The 19,834-nt window shown below is 36.9% G+C and overlaps 1 protein-coding gene across 1 annotated transcript in view; it reads right to left on the reverse strand.

Moving 5' to 3' along the window:
* Positions 1-11,121: 11,121 nt before the first annotated feature.
* The window catches only part of LOC124639102 (heparan-sulfate 6-O-sulfotransferase 2), a 55,911-nt gene continuing 47,198 nt past the window's right edge, over positions 11,122-19,834 (reverse strand). The window contains exons 7-8 of the mRNA XM_047176335.1: positions 16,196-16,380; positions 11,122-14,946 (exon numbers count right to left, since the gene is read on the reverse strand). Coding sequence (XP_047032291.1) covers positions 14,805-14,946; positions 16,196-16,380 — 327 coding nt within the window. The 3' untranslated portion in view covers positions 11,122-14,804. The remainder of the gene's footprint in view (positions 14,947-16,195; positions 16,381-19,834) is intronic.

Consider the following 19,834-nt stretch of genomic DNA (forward strand, 5'->3'; position numbering starts at 1 on the left):
CATTCATTGATTATTATTGATATAATAATGTTGTTTTAATGCTCAACAATTGTTAAAACGATAAACAACCAGCAAAAATATTTTTATCGTACTGCAACGCCATTACAAAGTTACGTCGTCAGTTCAATCGCGATGTGTCAGAAACGCATTCTCTGAGCGGCCGAACTATAGCCTACCGGCCATTATATCCTCCGTCCATGGTACTGAGCAATTGACCAGGAAAATTCTTCCTATCACACTGGCCAATTGCGAGGTACCATGTCTGACTGAGGCTGTAGAGGCTTGGAAAATCACCTGCCCGAATACTGATCCACCCGTCAACCCGTTCTCCCAGAGACAGTGGGATGAGCCGCTCTGCAGAGTTATACGGAATAATCTGCTAAATACGTCAATTTCTTCTGCAGAGCGAGCGCGCCTTCTGGCTGTGGGCGAATGGGAGTCGGGTCTATGGCTTCTGGCACTTCCGTCGTCAAACATAGGCACATTGTTTGACGACACCACTTTCCGGCTTGCTGTTTGCTTGCGTTTGGGTGCTCCGTGCTGCTCTCCTCACCGCTGCCACTGTGGTGAAGCTGTCAGCAGCATTGGACACCACGGCTTGTCGTGCAGCCGCAGCGCGGGACGATTTGCACGGCATGCGAATATCAATGACATAATCCGTCGTGCTCTTGTTGCCGTAGGCGTTCCAGCCATATTAGAACCCAGTGGTCTGGCACGCGACGATGGCAAGAGACCAGACGGTATGTCGTTGTTCCCGTGGAAGATGGGTAGGTCTTTAGTATGGGACGCGACTTGTGTCGATACTCTTGCACCATCTCACCTTCCTAGCTCGGCGCGATGTGCTGGTTCCGCTGCTGCGGCTGCAGAGAACCTCAAACGGCGCAAATATAGCACCCTGGTTGGTAACTATACCTTTGAGCCGTTTGGGGTTGAAACCCTCGGGCCGTGGGGTCCAAGTGCTCATCTGCTTTTTAAAGATCTGGCAAAGCGACTTGCTGACACTTCAAGTGACCCAAAGGCTGGTTTTTATTTTGGTCAAAAATTAAGCATTGCCATCCAACGTGGCAATGCTGCCAGCCTCTTGGGTACACTCCCGGTGGGCAGCGATGAGGAGTTTTTTGATGCCATTTTTTAGTTGTATATATGTATAAATAAGGCTTTTTTTTTACGTCATGTAAATATCTAGATTTAATATTATATAGAATTTTGGTATCTAATAGGTTAAAAAATATAACTTCTGCAGCAAAATGTTTTAAATCAAAAAAAAAAAAAAAAAATTAAAATGTAATTAATTCACCCATTATAAAAGTCAAACATTTTTATCTCAAATAGGTCTTTATTAGCTGCAAAAAGATAGGGTTCCAAAAACTTGGTCTCATGGAGAGGCAAGAAACTCTTTCGATGCTACATGCATGAATTTATTTAAGAATATTTCAATTATGATATTATGTGGAAATACCTATTCTGCTTTTAATTATCCGTACAAATAAGGAATAACAAAGCTCATCACATGTTCAAATATGAAAGTCGCTTATCCTCTCAGCTAATTTAATTAATACATTTTAGTGGTAAATTCTACTTTGATATTTTGTAATTAAATCCAGCTTAGGAAACATGAAATAGCTAACCGTGTTTAACCTTTCGCAATTATTATCCTGAACAAATGTTTTGAATTAAACATCATACGAAACAACATTTTACAGCAAAAAAGTAATTATACTTTTCTTTTCTGAAATTAGTTGATGCTGTCTTAGTTGTTAATTTGGTCTTCCTTCTTGCCTTCCTAGGCACTAGTGGTGTACCGAGGTACATCGTAGAGCGGGTTGAGTCCTCCATCCATATTAATGATATCGAGTTCAGAAACATTTCCATTACAATTCCGATGTCATTACACTCACCACTTCCTATGGAGTTATAGAGAACATAAATCCAAGTAATTATCTCGATACTAAAGCGAGCAATAAACCAAAGCTTCGTGGAATTAAAGTTCCTTGCATGCGGGTGTTACGAAACAATATCGATTTTTAACGACATCACAAAGCGAAGCAAAGTCTTAATTAAAATAGATTTGGCGCTAATCTCCTTGCGATAACGTGTAATCTACTTACGGGTACATATAAAGGGTGAAAGGGAGGTTGCTTATTTAATATGTATACAAACAACACCTCGGATTTGTTAATTTATGAAGCGTTAGTTAAATATTTACCGTAATATTTACTTAATCAAACATTACAAACTTAACGATCAATCAAAAAAAAATTCTCATACGATAATGCAAATTAAATGAATTTCAATTTTATATAAATACCTACTTAATCGATAAAATTACAAATCACCTAGCGCACGATGATCGATAAAATATTTATTCCCATCACTGTTACAAGCATTGGTAATGGCGCGCATTCAAGGCGTAGGTATCTACAAACACGTCTATTAATATAAAGTTGAACTTTCCACTTTTATTTCCGTTTAGAACCTTTACTATCTCAGCCCATAAACACCTGCTTAAAATTTATTGTCAATTTCGTATGGAGGTCGTAATAAAAATAAATTAATACGGGCGCTACCTCGCGCCTTATCTGAGCACCGTTGTGTAAACATTTGATCTCCAAGCATTTGTTTATTATAGTTTTGTTACCAACAAAAACGTGTTGTTGATCGGTAATAAATACCTACCGTTGCCGTTTAGATATTTAATCCCTTTTGTAGATGCTGTGATAACGATTGCTCATAAAAGGCTGAGCATTTTAATGTATCGTTAGTTGCATTTTATAGCTGCTAGTTCTGCTAACTGAAATTTATTAAATAAGGAATGTCGGTATAAGTTGTCGGAAACATTAGATCTATGATTGCAATCTAGAGTTTAGTTGTCTGCCTAATTAATGCGAAATGTAATGATTTCACTAATTAATTGATTTTCAAAATTTTCCCACGGTTTCACGAGCTTTCCTGAAAATTTTCACATAAATTATTACTAATTTGTAATTTATCAACAATATAATTAATATTAAGCTTTAATTTAATTATCATAACATAACCTAACTCAAACACAATTATAGTCCTGCGTTTAATTTGGAATACCTACATTTATAGTTGTAATAATGGACCTCTAACTAAGCCGTAACTAAACGCAATCAATATTGTCAGTAACCGGGTAAACACAGTTATTAGGTGTACCAATATTACCTACCTATGTGCTTGCCTAGGCATAGGTACATAGATTAAGTATACCCCATGAATTGTAGTTGTACAGGAAACCGAATTAGGTTCATTGAACGGTAAATGGTAATTAGGTAGGTATTGAGTTTTCGGCATTTATATCTAATGTTTTTTCGCAAAGCAGTCTGCATGTACATAAATACGAAGCACAAAAAGACGACTTTTATTGACTCTATAAGAAAGTAAAACATTAAAAACATCTAAATATCTAGATGCCATATTGGACCACCTACCTTTATCATGCTTTGCTATTAAAATCAATGTCAACTTCTTCACGGTTATTCATTGAACTATAATTTTATTACGTAAAGGGGACATTTAAACTACCTGAATTTTAAATTGTATAATTTACCTACCGCTGTCATTACGATAACGACACAAATTAAAAATATATATTTTCTTTAATTAATTAAATTAATACTCAGCTACTAAAATATGGTATTAAAACTTATGTGATTAATTACATTTTACTACCTACAGTACGTTTATATACATAAGTACATTTAGTTAAAGCAAATACATTTCGATTTAATCTGATTATGAATTCATTACTTGCTTCAATGAATATATTCTAAATTTTAATTGAAACTCAACGCAGTTATTATTAATTATTTTAGATACGGTCAAAGATGCTTATCAGTATAAGAAGTAACATTAAATATTGAAATCAAAACTTCTTCGTCGAGACCATCGATAAGGATCGAATACTTTTAAAAGCGCGGCAAAAGAAATCTTAATCAATTCACGAACGAGTGTCCTATAAGGCACATTTAATAAGCTAGCATTATTCTTAGTTAAAAAAAAGTTTTGTCAACTCTGTTTAAAGTTAAAAGAATTTTTAATTATCGAATACTTTTGGAAAGTTTGGAGGTTTCATCCCATGTCCCTTCGTGGGTGGGCTGTCATAATATGCTCCCGTCAAAGAATCTACCTAATTATGAATCACAGATTGTATCAACGGCAATAGCCGGTGCAGCTTACATTTCTAATAATGCCTTGAGGCCGAGCTTACTGTTTCATTTCACATCGTAATTGAAATCGCTGGCTTTCTTCATTTGTTTATGCCCGTGGGTCGTGCCAGCTCTCCCAATGAAAGAGCAACACTGCATCCGTTGATATTACACCATGATGAAAAACTGTTGGAATTGATTGGCTATGATTGTACTTTTTTCTGAAATAATATCTAGACCTAGCTATGCTAACAGATAAATCAGTTTCACAGTGCTGTTTGTTTTGATTTGCCTGATTGTGTCTACAATAGTTAAAGCTACTTAAAGTTCCAGCTTCTATCAATCTTACAGTTTTGAACTTTTCTGGTAGTAACACTATAGGAAAGGGAACCTAACTATTTTTAATATCTCGCGGGTTCACTCACCTTTTTGCCAGTTTAAACAAACACCTACACACGATTTATGTATTCCACATTTAAAACATCAACCCCTCACCGTACTGCCACCGCTTAACCACCTACAAAACTCTATAACATTATTCCACATTTTTAAAACATCATCCCCTCATCGCCTACCACCGCGCTCATAGGTTGCAGGTTGCACTTATAGCCGCTAAGTTTTCCCCTAATCTCCAGGTGAGAGCTCTCGTGTCCCAGTATGACGTCACGTCTCGGTCTGAGCCACTTCGCCGTCTCACAGGCTAATGACTCTACTTACCTCTGCTTAAAATTCTCGGTCTCTCCGACGGAGTTAAGGCGCAATGTTTAGGTTAAGCCTGACATAGTGAGACTTTATGATGCTAGCAGACAATGCCCTCTTTCGTTATTCTGTAGTTGTTTGAGAATGACCACTTTGTAAACTAGCAAAATTTTCTTAGTTTACTTTACCTTGCATTTTCTCCTGTTAAGAGAAAGTTAAAGCAGTATTTTTTTTATCCCAAGACATAATTTCTTAAAGTCACGACTTTTATCCAATTACGGTGTCTATAAAACCAATACATTTGCCAAAATGTAAATCATAAACGACTACCTAATTAATTTTAAATATTGACAAGCTAAGTATTCATTGGTTAACTCTTTTAATTTAAATTATGATTTAGGCTACATACATACTCTAATATTAAAATAGCTTATCACTCACGTCTTACGTAACTGAAGCTCCTATACCATCCACGTTTAAAAGCCTCCTCGCTCAAGACCCGCGTGCCCACTTCACGTTCTGTGTACTAGAATAGCTACGGACAAAGTGCAGCCCCCCCGAGGGACCAGGCTACGAGCAAGTTTGTGTGGCATGCACCAAGCATTGGGTAGCTGGGAAATTACCAGCTGCTTGCGACACAGACGCTACCAGACGTCGCTAAGTAGAAATGATTTAGTAGGCACGGGTAGATCATTTGTGATTTACGTTTTCAAATATATTTTTAAGAATTTGACCTAAGAAGCTTAATCTTTATAAGTAGTTTTAAATGTGACAATGGGGCTGAAAATAGAGAGCATCGAATCAAAAACCTAAAATTGGTTGGGTTCATTTATTTTGTGTTTATAAAGGATTATTAATTGATTAGCCTATTTCTTTGAAAATCAAGTAGGCAAAGCACCATTTTCTTCAGTAAGTCCTATAAAAGTATCAGCAAAAAAAAAACTCTGACAGTGAATTGATTTAACGATACACATTTCGTGTTCAAGTTTGGTCGCGTGGACTTTTAACCACAAAAACCATTAGTTAGCAAAATAATCTGTTCTAAACCAACAAATTGTTACTTTGCCTGCATATTTACTTTTCTTTATGAAATGCAACGACTGTTTCATAAAATTACACAAAGATTCTCGGATAGAAAATTGTTAATGGCGATTAAATCGCCCATTCACTTTTCTTCCTTTTACATTTATTGTGCATTCTTTGTGAACTTATGTTCTGTTAGCACATTTTATTATGAACGTTACGTACACATTTTATTATGTGCACATTTTATGATATTGTAAAGCTTTGTTTAACAACTGTTTATGATGCAATATTGCATAATTTTCATTTTGAATTCGGTGAAAACAAGCATATACCTTATGACTATTTCATCATACCTTCTAATTTTCAAATCCAACCATAGTATAAATTCGTTTGTATAGATATAGATACCTAACTATGTATAAGCTAGTACATAACATATGGTACCTTCCTACATACAAATGAAACTTTGAGCGGCTCGATACAGGAACATGAAATATCAATATATCGTGAATTATTCTCATAACAAATAATGTTCACAATACAACACTCGATAATAACACTTAGGCGTAATGTCCGGATAGTGATCTGTTCTCAGCTGTCCAATTCCCATGGAATGGGGTCCGCTGTTGTTCGCATCGCTACCGGGTCGCGATTGCGTTTGGGATCAAGGGACTCGCAGGACAATCGTTTACAAACCAATAGATGTGCAGTTTATTTGTTTGAGGAAACTTTAAAAGAACCAGAGACACCAACGGAAACTTGAGTTGTACATATCTACCTAGTTATAATTAGTGTGTATTTAATGAGAACTTAACCAAATTACATAAGTCACTAAATGTTTTGGCCGAAGCTATGCTTTTAGCACACATGTATTTTGTATGATATCTTAGCTATCGTAAGCTAAAGTAAGAGGTGACTTTAATAATTAATGGGACAAAAATCTTTTCGAGAGTTTCACTTACCTTTTCATTAAGTCAACTGGTAAGGACAGAAAATTTTATAAGATGCGTAATCCATCATATACCGAGCGAGAAATAGGAACTGCTTAATAAATTAAGGTGTACTAAGACTTAGGATAGCGCCATAAATAATTCAGCACATAAAACGTACCTCTTACTTAGTAAGTAAGCACCTACCTACACCTACATATGAATTATGTATTTGATGAGAAAAAATATTTCCCAGAAACGTTCCCTTATGCTCAAATATTTATGTAATAACATTTACATATAAAAGATGTTATCACTTTTCATTCATCATTTTGTATTATACATAGGTGTTCAAGAGTTTGGTAATAAGTAGCTGCTATTGGGAACACAACATCGATAGGTATCTACTTATGTACGTAACTTATGGTCATTGTTTTTCTTATGTTTAGTCTCAAAGTGCAAGAATATTGAGCATGTGTGTGGTTATAAAAAGAATAAATGAGTTTTCAAAGAAACTGCATCGTCTAGAATGAATGACAACGGTTTATTTTATTGTCTTTGTAAATCGTTAACACCCACACAGATCAATCTTCATTAAGATCCCAATCAACACCGATCTGGCGAACAGTTCACTATAGAATATAATTAGTCGTAAAAACCATTTATTTGTTACAAAAGTAAAATAATATAATTTAAAACTTAGGTACTTACCACCTAAAATATGATTTCCAATCGCGAATAATTACGGAGAGAATTCTCCATAATGAGGGTTTTTTAAATTTTTTCTGCCACCGGGTGGCGCCACGTATGCGTCTGGTCCAAACAGCTGTCAAATAGTATGGAATTGTAGGTGCCGAACTTATTGTTTATTGAAATTCTGTTATATTGGAAGTGTTATTGATTTTATTATGGACTACGGTCAGAATAAGGTTTCCGAACTAAAAATTGAGCTAAGAGAGAGGGTGCAAAAGTCACTGGTACTAAGGAAAAGCTTGTTGAAAAATTTGTTAAAACAATATGATTTAGTTTTTTTTATTTACTCAACCGCAATAGTAAAACAATAATGCAGTGCTTTAATTATAAAATAAAAAAAAAACACTAAAATCGTTCACTATTCATAGTAAAGATAAGCACTTTGACAGTTACCTGGACCTGACGACTCGGTGCTGCCACCTCGTGGACGCCATTTTAGAAAACCCTCATTACACTGTGTTAAGTAGATACGGATACTTAAACATTTTGATTATCTCTAATTATAACCCAACCTACTTAAAGTACACTCAAACTTTGATCTAATTTCCTTTAATAAATCATCGCCAGCATTACAACGAATGATTGTTACAAAATAACAAAGGTGAGACAGCTTTCACGCGCCATTGCCGAGCCGTGAGCACCAGCGAGTACCAATACTGTTTTATTACCAACGATGGCCCTTCAAACAATATCCTTTTGTTAGCTCAGCGTTCTTGTGGGATTAATGAGACTCTGACCCGTCACCACTCATAAATTATTTATTGAAAAGCTAATTTTATTTACGGTACGGTAGCTGGCTAGCGTTGCGTTCCTACCTTTGAACGCGTTTACGATAAGACACCTCTGAGTAAGCTTGTTGCCCTAGTACTTACGACCGCTGATACTAATAGCGTGGGTGTTGCGAACGTGTAGCGAAATAAATGTCCTGTCTGAAATATAAACTTATCTCGTTCTCATAGATTCATTGAATCACATGGGCGTATCGGCTACCTACTCGTTTGCATTTTGTTGTTTATTAAAGGCACGTTTTTTTTTTGTTTCCCTAAGAAGGCCAGATTCAGTATCAGATTACTCTAAGATGTATGCTGCTGTTGTACGTCGACATTACTCTGATTACTTACAATATCAGAATGAAGGTATGAACTCAAATATAATTGACCGGCTGTTTCCCGTGACTTCTTTCGGGTTCCCGGGGGAATTCCCGTAACCCTACAAAATATTTTAAGTATTTTTCAAATCGGTTCAATAGTTTCGGAGCCGTTGAGGTACAAACAAACAAAAAACGTTTCCGCTTTATTATATCAGCTTGCATATTTGGAAAAGGCTAGGCAGATGATAAGCCAAATACATGTTCCAAGCAAATAAACCAACAATTGGTCAATAAAGATATTTATCGAAACTCAAACAAGGTCTAAACTAATTTATAGTTTCGCACCCACAAACAAGATAAAACGCCGGAGTCAATTAATGTCAGTACGTTCGATTCGTGAGTCAACCTTACTGTTCAATACCTTTAGTGGCCCTTTATCAGGCCAAACAAAGGCGGACCGTAATAACCGGTGTGCCCTTAGGCCCGCCCGTATAATAACTATAAATTGGTGCCTAAACCCGGCAGATAACTGCTGGCACGATAAGGACACAATGGCCGATCACAAGAAACAGCGTTAAGACAAAGAGTGCGGACTCAGTACTGCGAGTTCTGAAAGCTTTTTAGACGCTTCCCTCCTTTGTAGAACTTCAGTCGCTTAAACAGTAAAGTGTCTCGTTGGAAACAACATCGCTCATTCGCTCAGGAATAAAACCCTCTTTATCTTAATGCATTTCGTTCAATTTACTCAAAACAATGGTTTCCACAAACCCGTATTGTGTTGTGTCTAAGCGTTCAGCTTCGTTAGACTGCTTCCAATGCATGTTTGCTTACTTTTGGGTCTCGCAGCTTTGCAAAAACAACTTAAGAGTTCAGTTCATTTCTGAAGTAAATGTTGATGGTCTGGTTAATTTTGTCAATAAAATATAACGTTTTTGTGACGCCAACAGATTTATGGAAATTGCGAATTTCTAAGTTTTAACAACATCTTCTTAATAAATACGTCAACGCAAAATATTATTAAAAGCCCACTTTTAAAGCCGCCACATGATTTTTATCATGTCGTTAAAAAAAGCCGGAATACAATTCGGGTGCTATTTCTTGATTTCCAAGAAACGTACGGAGCACCGTTCAAACTATAGTTTCGTTAGAAATCTGTCAAAGTAACCAGAGACGGTCGGGAAACGTCCCGGCGTGCATCTTAATGCACCGTAAGAGCCACCAAACACCACTTACTGGAAATGCGCTCGTTTTATTATACTCTGATCTTATCTGACTGAAGTATGGAGACGCATCGAATTTGATATCGTAAGTGCCTATTTGTCTGTTCATTACTTTATGTTACAATGAATTGGTTATGCGACTGTTACTCGTGAAATGTAGTCTTTGTCTTTTTAATGGAATTTGGAATTTTTATATTGAAATTTTTAAATTGGTGTCGCTACCGGACATGGGCCTCACAATGGGTGATTTGTATTCGAAGAATGGAATTATTATGCAGATAGGCGCGATGCTTCTGCTGGGTCATTGGGATATCCGTTGTCCGGGTACCCTGTTACAGAGAGGGACCAAGCTGACTGCTCCCCGTGCCACACGGGGCCTGATTGTCAAGGTCCCTCTAACCTACATCTCTGTCGACCCTTTAGGTGTGACGAGGGGTTTAGAGCTCGCGAATATTTTAATAAAAGTAAGTTAAACACTCCACATGTGCCTGCATTATTTAAATTGATCGTAGCCTACACACGATCGGTCGAGCACCGCCTGACCTACATTCGCCAATAATTCTTTATTCACTGATCTGTTATGATGCGGGGACTCTTATATAGTTTATTGGTGTTTATGGCCACTCTGTTATAATTTATACTTTTGTATTGTGAGGGAACACAAGCCATTATCTTAGAGTGGTTTTAATATAAATATTCTGCATATCTATGAATTCGCAGACTATTTTCCAGATGAAAGGGTCTGTATTCAACTAGAATGGAAAACCAATTTGTCTATGAGAATAGCAGTGATTGTGTAGACATAACAAACATTATTCCCGAGTGGGGTGTTGTGTTCGGGACGCTGGGCTCCCGGTCGCCGCCGGCCGACGCCGACGGATGCAGCCTAATGACATAAATGCAAATTCGACCATTCGAGCTTCCTGCACGTCGCTCCCGCTACGCTACACACATACCACTCTCTCCATATACGGACATATTTAGAAAAATAAAGCTCGGCAAGATACCAGTTTTTGTGCGCAAGACCAGCCTTAGGTAATTGGACTTTAGCGGCTCAAGTTATTTAATCAACATTTTTTCCGCGCATTATTTAGTTAATTAAGAGCTTATCAGATGCGGGTTATGTAGTTTTCGTACATTCCAGTGAGTTACATTGGCCACGCCCATAAATCTGTCGTCGCAAGAGTCGTTAAGTTGGCTGTCGCGACGTATGTGTTTCAAATAAAACCAAAGAGTAGTTTCGCTTGTTTTTATTACTCGGTGATCGTTAACACAATATAAAGTACTATATTTTGGTTCAGTCGGGAACTTAAAAAACATAACTAAACGCTAAATAATTTGGTACTAGACAACGCGAACTGTACCGGTGGTGTGCTGTAGGTACATACGATACATACTATTAGGTATCTAGGTTATTATCATGTCACCACAATAAGTTTACGTGCTCTATATGGCTAACTTACCTTATGGCTTATGCACCCATCGTTTATAAGTTATCCACGTCACTTAGACCAATGATACTTCCTATGAATTTACTATATACACTCGTCAAGCATAACATATCAAGGCAACTTCCAAAGTAAAATGCATTTCATTAATTTCAAAAAAGGATATTACTGCAAAACATTGGGTGCAATCTTTTTTATATCACAGGGCTTAGCGTTATTTTACACACAGAAAAATATACATACATTTATCGAGACTTATTACTAATTCGATAAACTAATTATGAGAGTAACATCGATATTGAGACAGCTCTCAAATTATTGAGATAAATAAAAGTACAGTCGGCAACAGCAGGATCTGCCGAGATGTAATCCGAGCTGTATTTTATTTTCGCTTGGATCCGGATATCATTTGGACAGATCCGTTGTGACCGGACGTACGGCTATAAAGTAATTCGTAAAATGTCTTTTTATCTACGTATAAAGAAACAGGTCCATACACTGGCTTGCATACAATTCAGTATAAAGGACTAAATTGAAGTGACCTATAAACGTTATTGTCAAGAGCCGACGTATCAATCGCTGGAGTGGGGTATCCACACTCTGCGCCTAATTGTCACTCGGCTTCAGAACATTTACATATTACAAATTATATACACGACTACATAAAATCCGCACCATTTGTAGTATAGGGATCATTTTAAACGGGATACAATATTTTATACAATATTATTTTTTTATTTCAGTTGCGATTACTTTTAATATTTTACATTTCAAAAGCTTTTAGTTTACAAAAAGAATAATTAGAAAATAAACACAAATATGACAAATGCATTGATTGTAAAATAACTTGGTTTCAAAACGTAAAATTGTACTTTAAATGCAGCAATTATGGAATATTTAACAAAAAAATTTACTGTAAACAGTTTTGTTCAAACTGACAAGTTAGGAGTTTACAACAAGTGTTATACAAAAAAAATAATTGAAAAGTCTGTCGTGACTCGGTACCGACCGTTTCAATAGTTTTAAAAACAAAAATCGCTTTGATACACAATTCCCTTACACTTCAACAAGGACATCTTAATTTTAAGCTTTAATACAGTGGTTTAGAGTCTAGAATAGCGTACACAGGATGAAATACGAAATGCACTCGCCCTAAGAATAAATGCAAACAGTCGGTATAGACTTGTTTGTAGGTTTACTTTCGCTATTGCTGTTTGAATGCTATATTTCGATTTCAATACATTAGGTACGTTGGCTTCGTGCAAAATAAAAGCTTTATATTTCAGTTGTTTTTCAGTTGCCAACTGCGAATTGAACACAGCATTTATTTGTGCTAGCACTTTGTTCTGTTTAGTCGATTTTTTTGAATAACCGTAAAACCGACAATGTTTCACAACACTAAAGTTACATTAATAAAAAAAAAAACAAATCCATTGAGCAGGAGGTATGGGGCATAGATGACGTCTGCAGTTTATTTCTAAAAGAAAATACCGCGAAAACGTGACTGAGATATAAAATAGCTGACGAACTTAACAATCAGACCTTTTTACTATTTAGTAATAAAACAATAAGGAAACTAAAATAAATATAATAATGTACGTATTCACGTATTGGCTGTATAAAAAATATTGCTTAATCTAACTAATAATAAACAACACATCGAACACATTGTTTTATTTACAGCTGCATGGTACAGAGTACTTCTCGATTCACTTAAGAGTAAATAGGCTCGAATAATATGACTTTAGTTTAATTAAAAATTTATCGTAAATATTAAATACTTTTTAATTTTTTTTAACTAGGTATTTGATCTATTGATTGTTTTACGTTTTTTTTTTATTAAACTACAGCCAAATTACAGAGTTTCCTAAAATAAAACTTAACCTCAAACTTAACTCAATATGAGAACAAACATACATAGCACTCATTTTTGTTCTTTGGTCAAATTTTTATTGAGAATTTTATTGTTTTCCAATCGATAAAAGTAAAAAAAAAGAAGTTTAAAAAGACCCGACCTTAATAAACCCACTTAGATTCAAATCTTGCATGCATTTCATTACGTTTTAAGGTACAGTCAGTAGCTTGACTAAATATAGATGCACTACAAAATTGAGTGCACTCGAAATACCAAAACCCTCAAGAATGGCGAACGTAATATGCGGTGCATAATATTCGTACCTTTGTCTTTTGAACTCGACTGTACATTACGTATTAATAGACGTATTCCCTTTGTGCCGCGCACACCGGGCGTCGAGACCGATGGGGTTACACTAACGATATCGAATAGAAAACAAAAGTAAATATTACAACGCGATATCGATACCGCCCGAACATTCCAGACTGGGAATACTTATTAAGGATTGATCGATAGCCAAAAGCAGAAAATAACTAATTATTTCACAATTTTGAGGTATCCTGAGCAATTCATTCGATTATCATATCAAGTTAGAACTCCGAGATATTCGGATAGCTTCTCAGTTGTACGGACAAAAAGGATGCTTAATTCGGTCGATTGAAAACGACTTTTTTAGGAACTGATTTGTATAACAACCAATAGCTTAATATCCAGTCATTTTGGACAGGAACCGTTCATAACTCAATTGATAAGTAATGCCAATAAATAAGCTACGCGTTAGTGATCGCGGTCGCTCCCGTCTCTCGAATCTCCCACATTGTCCACACGATCAATCACCCGTTTCGATTCAATCACAAGCAATCGCAATTGACCGCATCCTGTTCTCTTTTTAAATGAGAAAATCTGGTTGGGAAATAAATTCGGACGTCATCGAACCACGTCCCGGCTGTGACCGCTTACCTCGGGTCCTCTCATAACTTCTACGACGAAGAATATACGTCCAAGATTTGAAATCCATTTCGAGAACTCGTTTGGATAGCTCATGATGAGTCGTTCGCTTAAATCGCGGATTATACTTCTTCGGAGTGGAACTTCTGACGCTATTCACTGGGTATTTAATAGTAACGATTACACTAAAGGCTACACTTCGTTGGGTTCAACCTAGATGCATTACCTACCCTGTATCTATCAAACGTCAACATTCATTCAACAATATAGATCAACATTACATATCCACTACAGATATATTTATAATATATTGTATGTAATTATGTAATTTATTAACTACAAAGGATGGATTTAGAGCGCATTTTATCTACAAATAAAAAAATATAACGTTGCCAAAGAAAATAAAAAAAATATATAAAATAATCTTCTAAGATTTTAGAATATCTTTATAAATGCACGACGTGTAATAAAATTAAATAAAAAAAACTCATTTGTACAGCGCGATCAAAATCAATTTGTTATCGCACTATCGCTCTGAGAACTGTACTTAACGCATCCTAATAATATTTACATGTCTCGGCGAGACTGATGAATAAAAATAATTTATTCATTGAGTGTGGTTATCTATGACTAGTGTACGCACTAGGGTGGTGGGGAGGCGGGCGCATTACTTGCCGCGGTACTTCTCGGTGGTGGCGTCTTCCAGGTTGCTATCCCAGTCGAACTCCGTGACTCCGGAGCGCGCCACCTCGCCCAGGTGCCGCCATCGGTACTCGAAGTCCGTATCGCGTTTCTTCAGCGCTTCGAATCTGCACAAGTAATTAGGTCATACATTACGCGGCGCAGGTGTTGATACGTCGGAACACGTACGACGCTCCGCTAAAGCCGTCTACATACCCTCCGTACAAATTGCTCCAGCAATCACAAAGCATTATACAGCTCAATTAACAACACAATGTTTGTGCTGGATTCCTTAAATTCGTCCAAACGTACTCAAACCGAGCGAGACTCAAATTCTCCAAGAGACAAAATTACTTTGACACAGTTATCGAAGTTTTACTCTGTCCGTTTCGGGCCGTAGTGAAGAAATAAAAGAAATTCTATCGAATCAAGCGTGAATACCACAAACGTGGAGTATAAAGGGCACAGTTGATATCCCTTTAGATTAGAAACCCAATCTAAAGCGACGTTTCTCAACTTATATCCTCGGGGTCAGGGGGACATGTCGAGGTCGCGCCTTAAGTATGTATCGTATGCGGACCAAATCTGGCCGAGCGTGAATTCGACGCCCAAATTCGGCACGCAGATTAATGTTTAGTATTTAAATGGTAAAGACTATCATACATTTAGCTCGTGTTACTATATGAAGGTATTTATTGGTAGACGGCCAAAACTAATTCCATTTTAACGACATGCTAACACATGTATGTGAAAGCATCCCTAACTAAAGCATTTTGTTATCACCCTCGATATGGAACCCTAAAACCTTTCACGTCGTTAAACCACATTGTTAGCGAACCGTGCGAGACGTAAAACAGCCGATCCTTACTTGATAACTCTTGGTTTGTGTAAATGTAAAAAATTCGGTCACGCATTCGCTACGGCTCGTCGAGATTCGGGTTTATAAGGAATTTCATTTTACGCCGACGCCGGTTGTCGAACTAAAAACGTTAACAAATAACGGTTTTTGTGCTATCAATGCGATACAAATATACTAGGAGGGCGAGCTTAGTGTTATAGCGCTATCCTCTTCGAAATTGGATTGCGATTGCGATTGCTGAGCCGAGATTGGCGCGATGAAAATTTCGATTTTATGTAAAACCGGATCCGGTATTGGAAATCGAAAAGAAATTGTGGGCACTACTCGGAGCGGGATAAATAGTAGATACACTGGACTGTTCACTTTTGGCATAACACATGCAAAACAGTCGTGAGCCGTGTAGTTACAGTTGACTAAAGTAAATTGAGATGAGATGTATGTAGGTTTATTTGTTAAGTCCTACGCGCTTGGCATGAAACCATAACTAATTACTGTGAATGAGTAAACATTAAACATACCTTTTGAACATGAGGTTCTTGGCAAACTCGTAGAGCTCTAGATCGAGTGAGTTGAGCCGCTTGATGTGCGCGACTTGCGAGGGCGAGAGCGCGGCCAGGGTAGACCCCGACACAGTCGCGTTGTGTTGCGTGAACGGCACCGCGAACAAGAGGTTGAACGTCTCTTCGAACACGTACTGGGATATCTGCACAAGGATAAATAAGTATAAACCACCATATCTGAGATTTTAAAGATATAAATACGAGTAGTTACTAATCTGCCTTATTAAGGCGTAATTTAGCAATCGGCCGTTTTCCATATTTTATCTACATATCTGTTGTTTTGGCATGAGGCTAATGTGATCATGAATTCTATATCTAATTAGCAAATCAACATATAGAATATTAGGAGCTGCTGTTAGGCCAGAGCAAAAACTGCGTACTTCTTTTGTATTTCAAACTTTACGAGTCATGAAGACGTGAAACACGCTAATACATTATTTATGGTACGAGAGTAGAAAGAGGGTTATAATAGAATAAAAGATATTTCGCGCGACTAGCAGATTTTCCGCCACATAAGCGAATATTCAGCCCCTTACCCCTCCGTGGAAATAATTTGAAAGCCGCGGCGCGACGACGGAAAAATCCAGAATGATAATTATTATTTACATGTATTCGTATATTTATGAGTTATATGCGGTGTGTTAGGGTTGTGCCTTCTAGTATTTGTATTTTACAGCTGGTTTATTATATCATCAATCAATTAATAATAATATGTGCAATAACTTGTCGTCTTTGGACGCCATCAAAATGTTATCCTTTCTAATAGGTGTGATGTTATAGCTAGTCTGTCGTCATAATACCTGTGTGCCTGCGCCAATTAGCTACAGCTTGCCATTACAACTGGGGTACATGACAACGTTTATGCTGCTAAGATAAATATTAGCGATAACAGATATGTGACTACATTCTTGACTCTTATGCATGTAAAATCATGATTGCATATAGGTACAAAGATATGTTGATAGTTCGTGTTTCAAGCCAGAGTTAGAACATAGTTGCTCAAAGCAGGTTTTGTTTTTATTAGCTTTTCAGTTCTAAACTCAATATTCGTAGATCCACTGGGGATCGAAAAGCGGTGATTTGATCGATGACGTTGGACTAACCTGAACTGACCTATTTAGGTATAGACACAAAATATTATGCGAAAAAATATATTACTACAAGTTCTGCGGCTTTCTGGCTATAATTTATTAATTTATTCTGGTAATAATTCCGCCATAGTAACAATTATTATTTCGAATACCAGTAGGAAAGTCGGTTTACGGTATTTGTAGTTTTCTGATTCATATGCGAGAGCTATATTCCTAGTTATAGTAGTAAATTAGTCATACGACCTACTTATACGGGATTGCTGTATTGCAATTCAGCCTTGTGATAGAATTCTTATTATACAAGGTGATGGACTTTTAAAATTCAATCACAGTCATGCGAAATGCGTAGTGCATAAACTAATGTCAATTGCAAATTCACCAATGAAATCGTATTAATTAAGGTATCTATTAACAACATTAATTGGTTGCGTAATCCGGTGCAGAAAAGTTTTATAATTGACGTCAAGGCATTGAGCGATTTATGATTTCCTAAATTTAAATACAAAATATACCTCACAGCTAAGTATATCAAATTACTCATGACCTAAAAGGATCTCTACAAGATAAAATCTTAATCTTACTATCTCTAACCCTTTCATCCGAAAGGCAATAAAGCTACCCCATGACGAGCCCTCAAAAGAATCTATTAACACCTCATTTCTGACAACCTCTAAACCTAAATAAAATCCAACCCTTCTGCAGTCGTATAGAAATAAAAGGCACTTCGTTTTAATGGTTATTCTCATAAGCAGTCACATAATACTATGGAGAACAAAATGACTAGCGGAGGTGCCATAAATCCCATAAGAAAGTAGCGGAAAAATGAGGGGGCGAGGAACGTCACTGTTTCACCCTTATACGCCTTGTTTGGACCCGACAATTTTTTGCAATCGTTGACAGTGGGTCTCAAAGAACCCGAACGTCTTTGTAGATCACTCATTTTGGTCATGGCCACCGTACGAATTTGACCTAGAAGAAGGTGCCTGACCTACCCGCACAATGGCATCTTCGCTCTATCCTTACTCCGTGCATAATACCGCGTTTAATTGTTCCTCGGGGAGCGCGGTTCTTCCGCACGTGACGCGCAGCTTGACAGCTGAGATTGATTAGTCGGTAGCCATTAACTTATACCGCTGCCCACATTACAATATGTAATGACTTCACTAATTTTAAAATGTGTTTTGTTTAATAGTTTTTGTATTTTTAGAATTGCTGTAATCATGTTTGTATTGAAATAGAATAAAATAGATGTTGTTTTCAAAGTGTAAATAAAAGACCATTTATTCATTTTAAGGTTAATCGTTACGAGAAATAACCGTGATAACAAAAGAGCATAACATTTATTCTTCTCCTAAAACATACAAACTTTTTACCTAAAACATGACGCCTTTAGCGCAAACTTAAATAAGCATTACAAAAAGTCTAGATAGAGCACAAACATATGAATACTTTATCATAAATATTATCTGCACTGAAATAGTTCTGAAGACGTGTTTAAACGGCGCATGCACGTAAAAGTACTTAGTAGCGTCACTTGTTACTTATATTATATACGGTTCACTACCGGCGCAACCTAGTTTCCTCAAAGCCAGCGTTTAACATAACTCCTTACATAAACCATAGTCACGCCTCAGGGAACGGTATGCACACAAGTAAGTCCGATCTCACCTTCAAAGCAGGTTTCATGCAACAAAATGTCAGCTAAGAACCCATTTCAGTTTCATGAATATCGACGAAAATATGTATAGCCTTTGCAGGGCGCATTAGATAGAACGGGGCTTGGATGTTGTATGTGCATCATGCAAAAATAGTTTTACCTATTGCAAATTCTGCTTATAACCCAACTAAGGATTCAAAAATAGACGTTCTAAATACGAAGTAATTGCAATATTTATTTAACCTCACTTTAAAATAAACTTTTCAACTTAATCCTTTGAAAAAAGGGATCATAGCTTTTCTAAAAAACATAGTAAAACCATACTGTTTATGGATGAGCAATGAATATTCATTGGGACAAAGAACAGTGCGGCCCGTGGCTGGGCGGTGCGGCGACAAATGGCGCAGCAGATACGACAATGATTCAAGTGCAAATAATGGCCAAGCTTATCTCTGCGGGGTCACTGGACATAGAATAAGTAATACCGGGACCATGACATGCGGGATTTACGTTATATGCTGCAATTTTACTTATGTGGCATTCGTAGTTTGTGTAAAAATGTGGCAATTAAAAAACACGTTTCATAAAAGAATTTGCTGCAACATTTGCAGACCGGGGTCAGCTAAGTAGAAAGATTGCGAGGTCAGGCCCTGGTTTTATTTTTCAGGTAAAGCTGGTTGGCTAATAAAAAGCCCGTGAAGTGCAGCATAAATCCATAGTGAGAAACTTTGTCTATTCACTACTCAGTCTGTAGACTGAGTCCCCTTCAAAGAGTACAAGCACGACAGTAACTTCACATTACGGAGAGCATACGATAAAAGTTTTAGTTTTCAGGTAAAACCCACATAG

The sequence above is a fragment of the Helicoverpa zea genome, chromosome 2 (assembly GCF_022581195.2).
Source record: "Helicoverpa zea isolate HzStark_Cry1AcR chromosome 2, ilHelZeax1.1, whole genome shotgun sequence".
NCBI classification, from domain to species: Eukaryota; Metazoa; Arthropoda; class Insecta; order Lepidoptera; family Noctuidae; genus Helicoverpa; species Helicoverpa zea.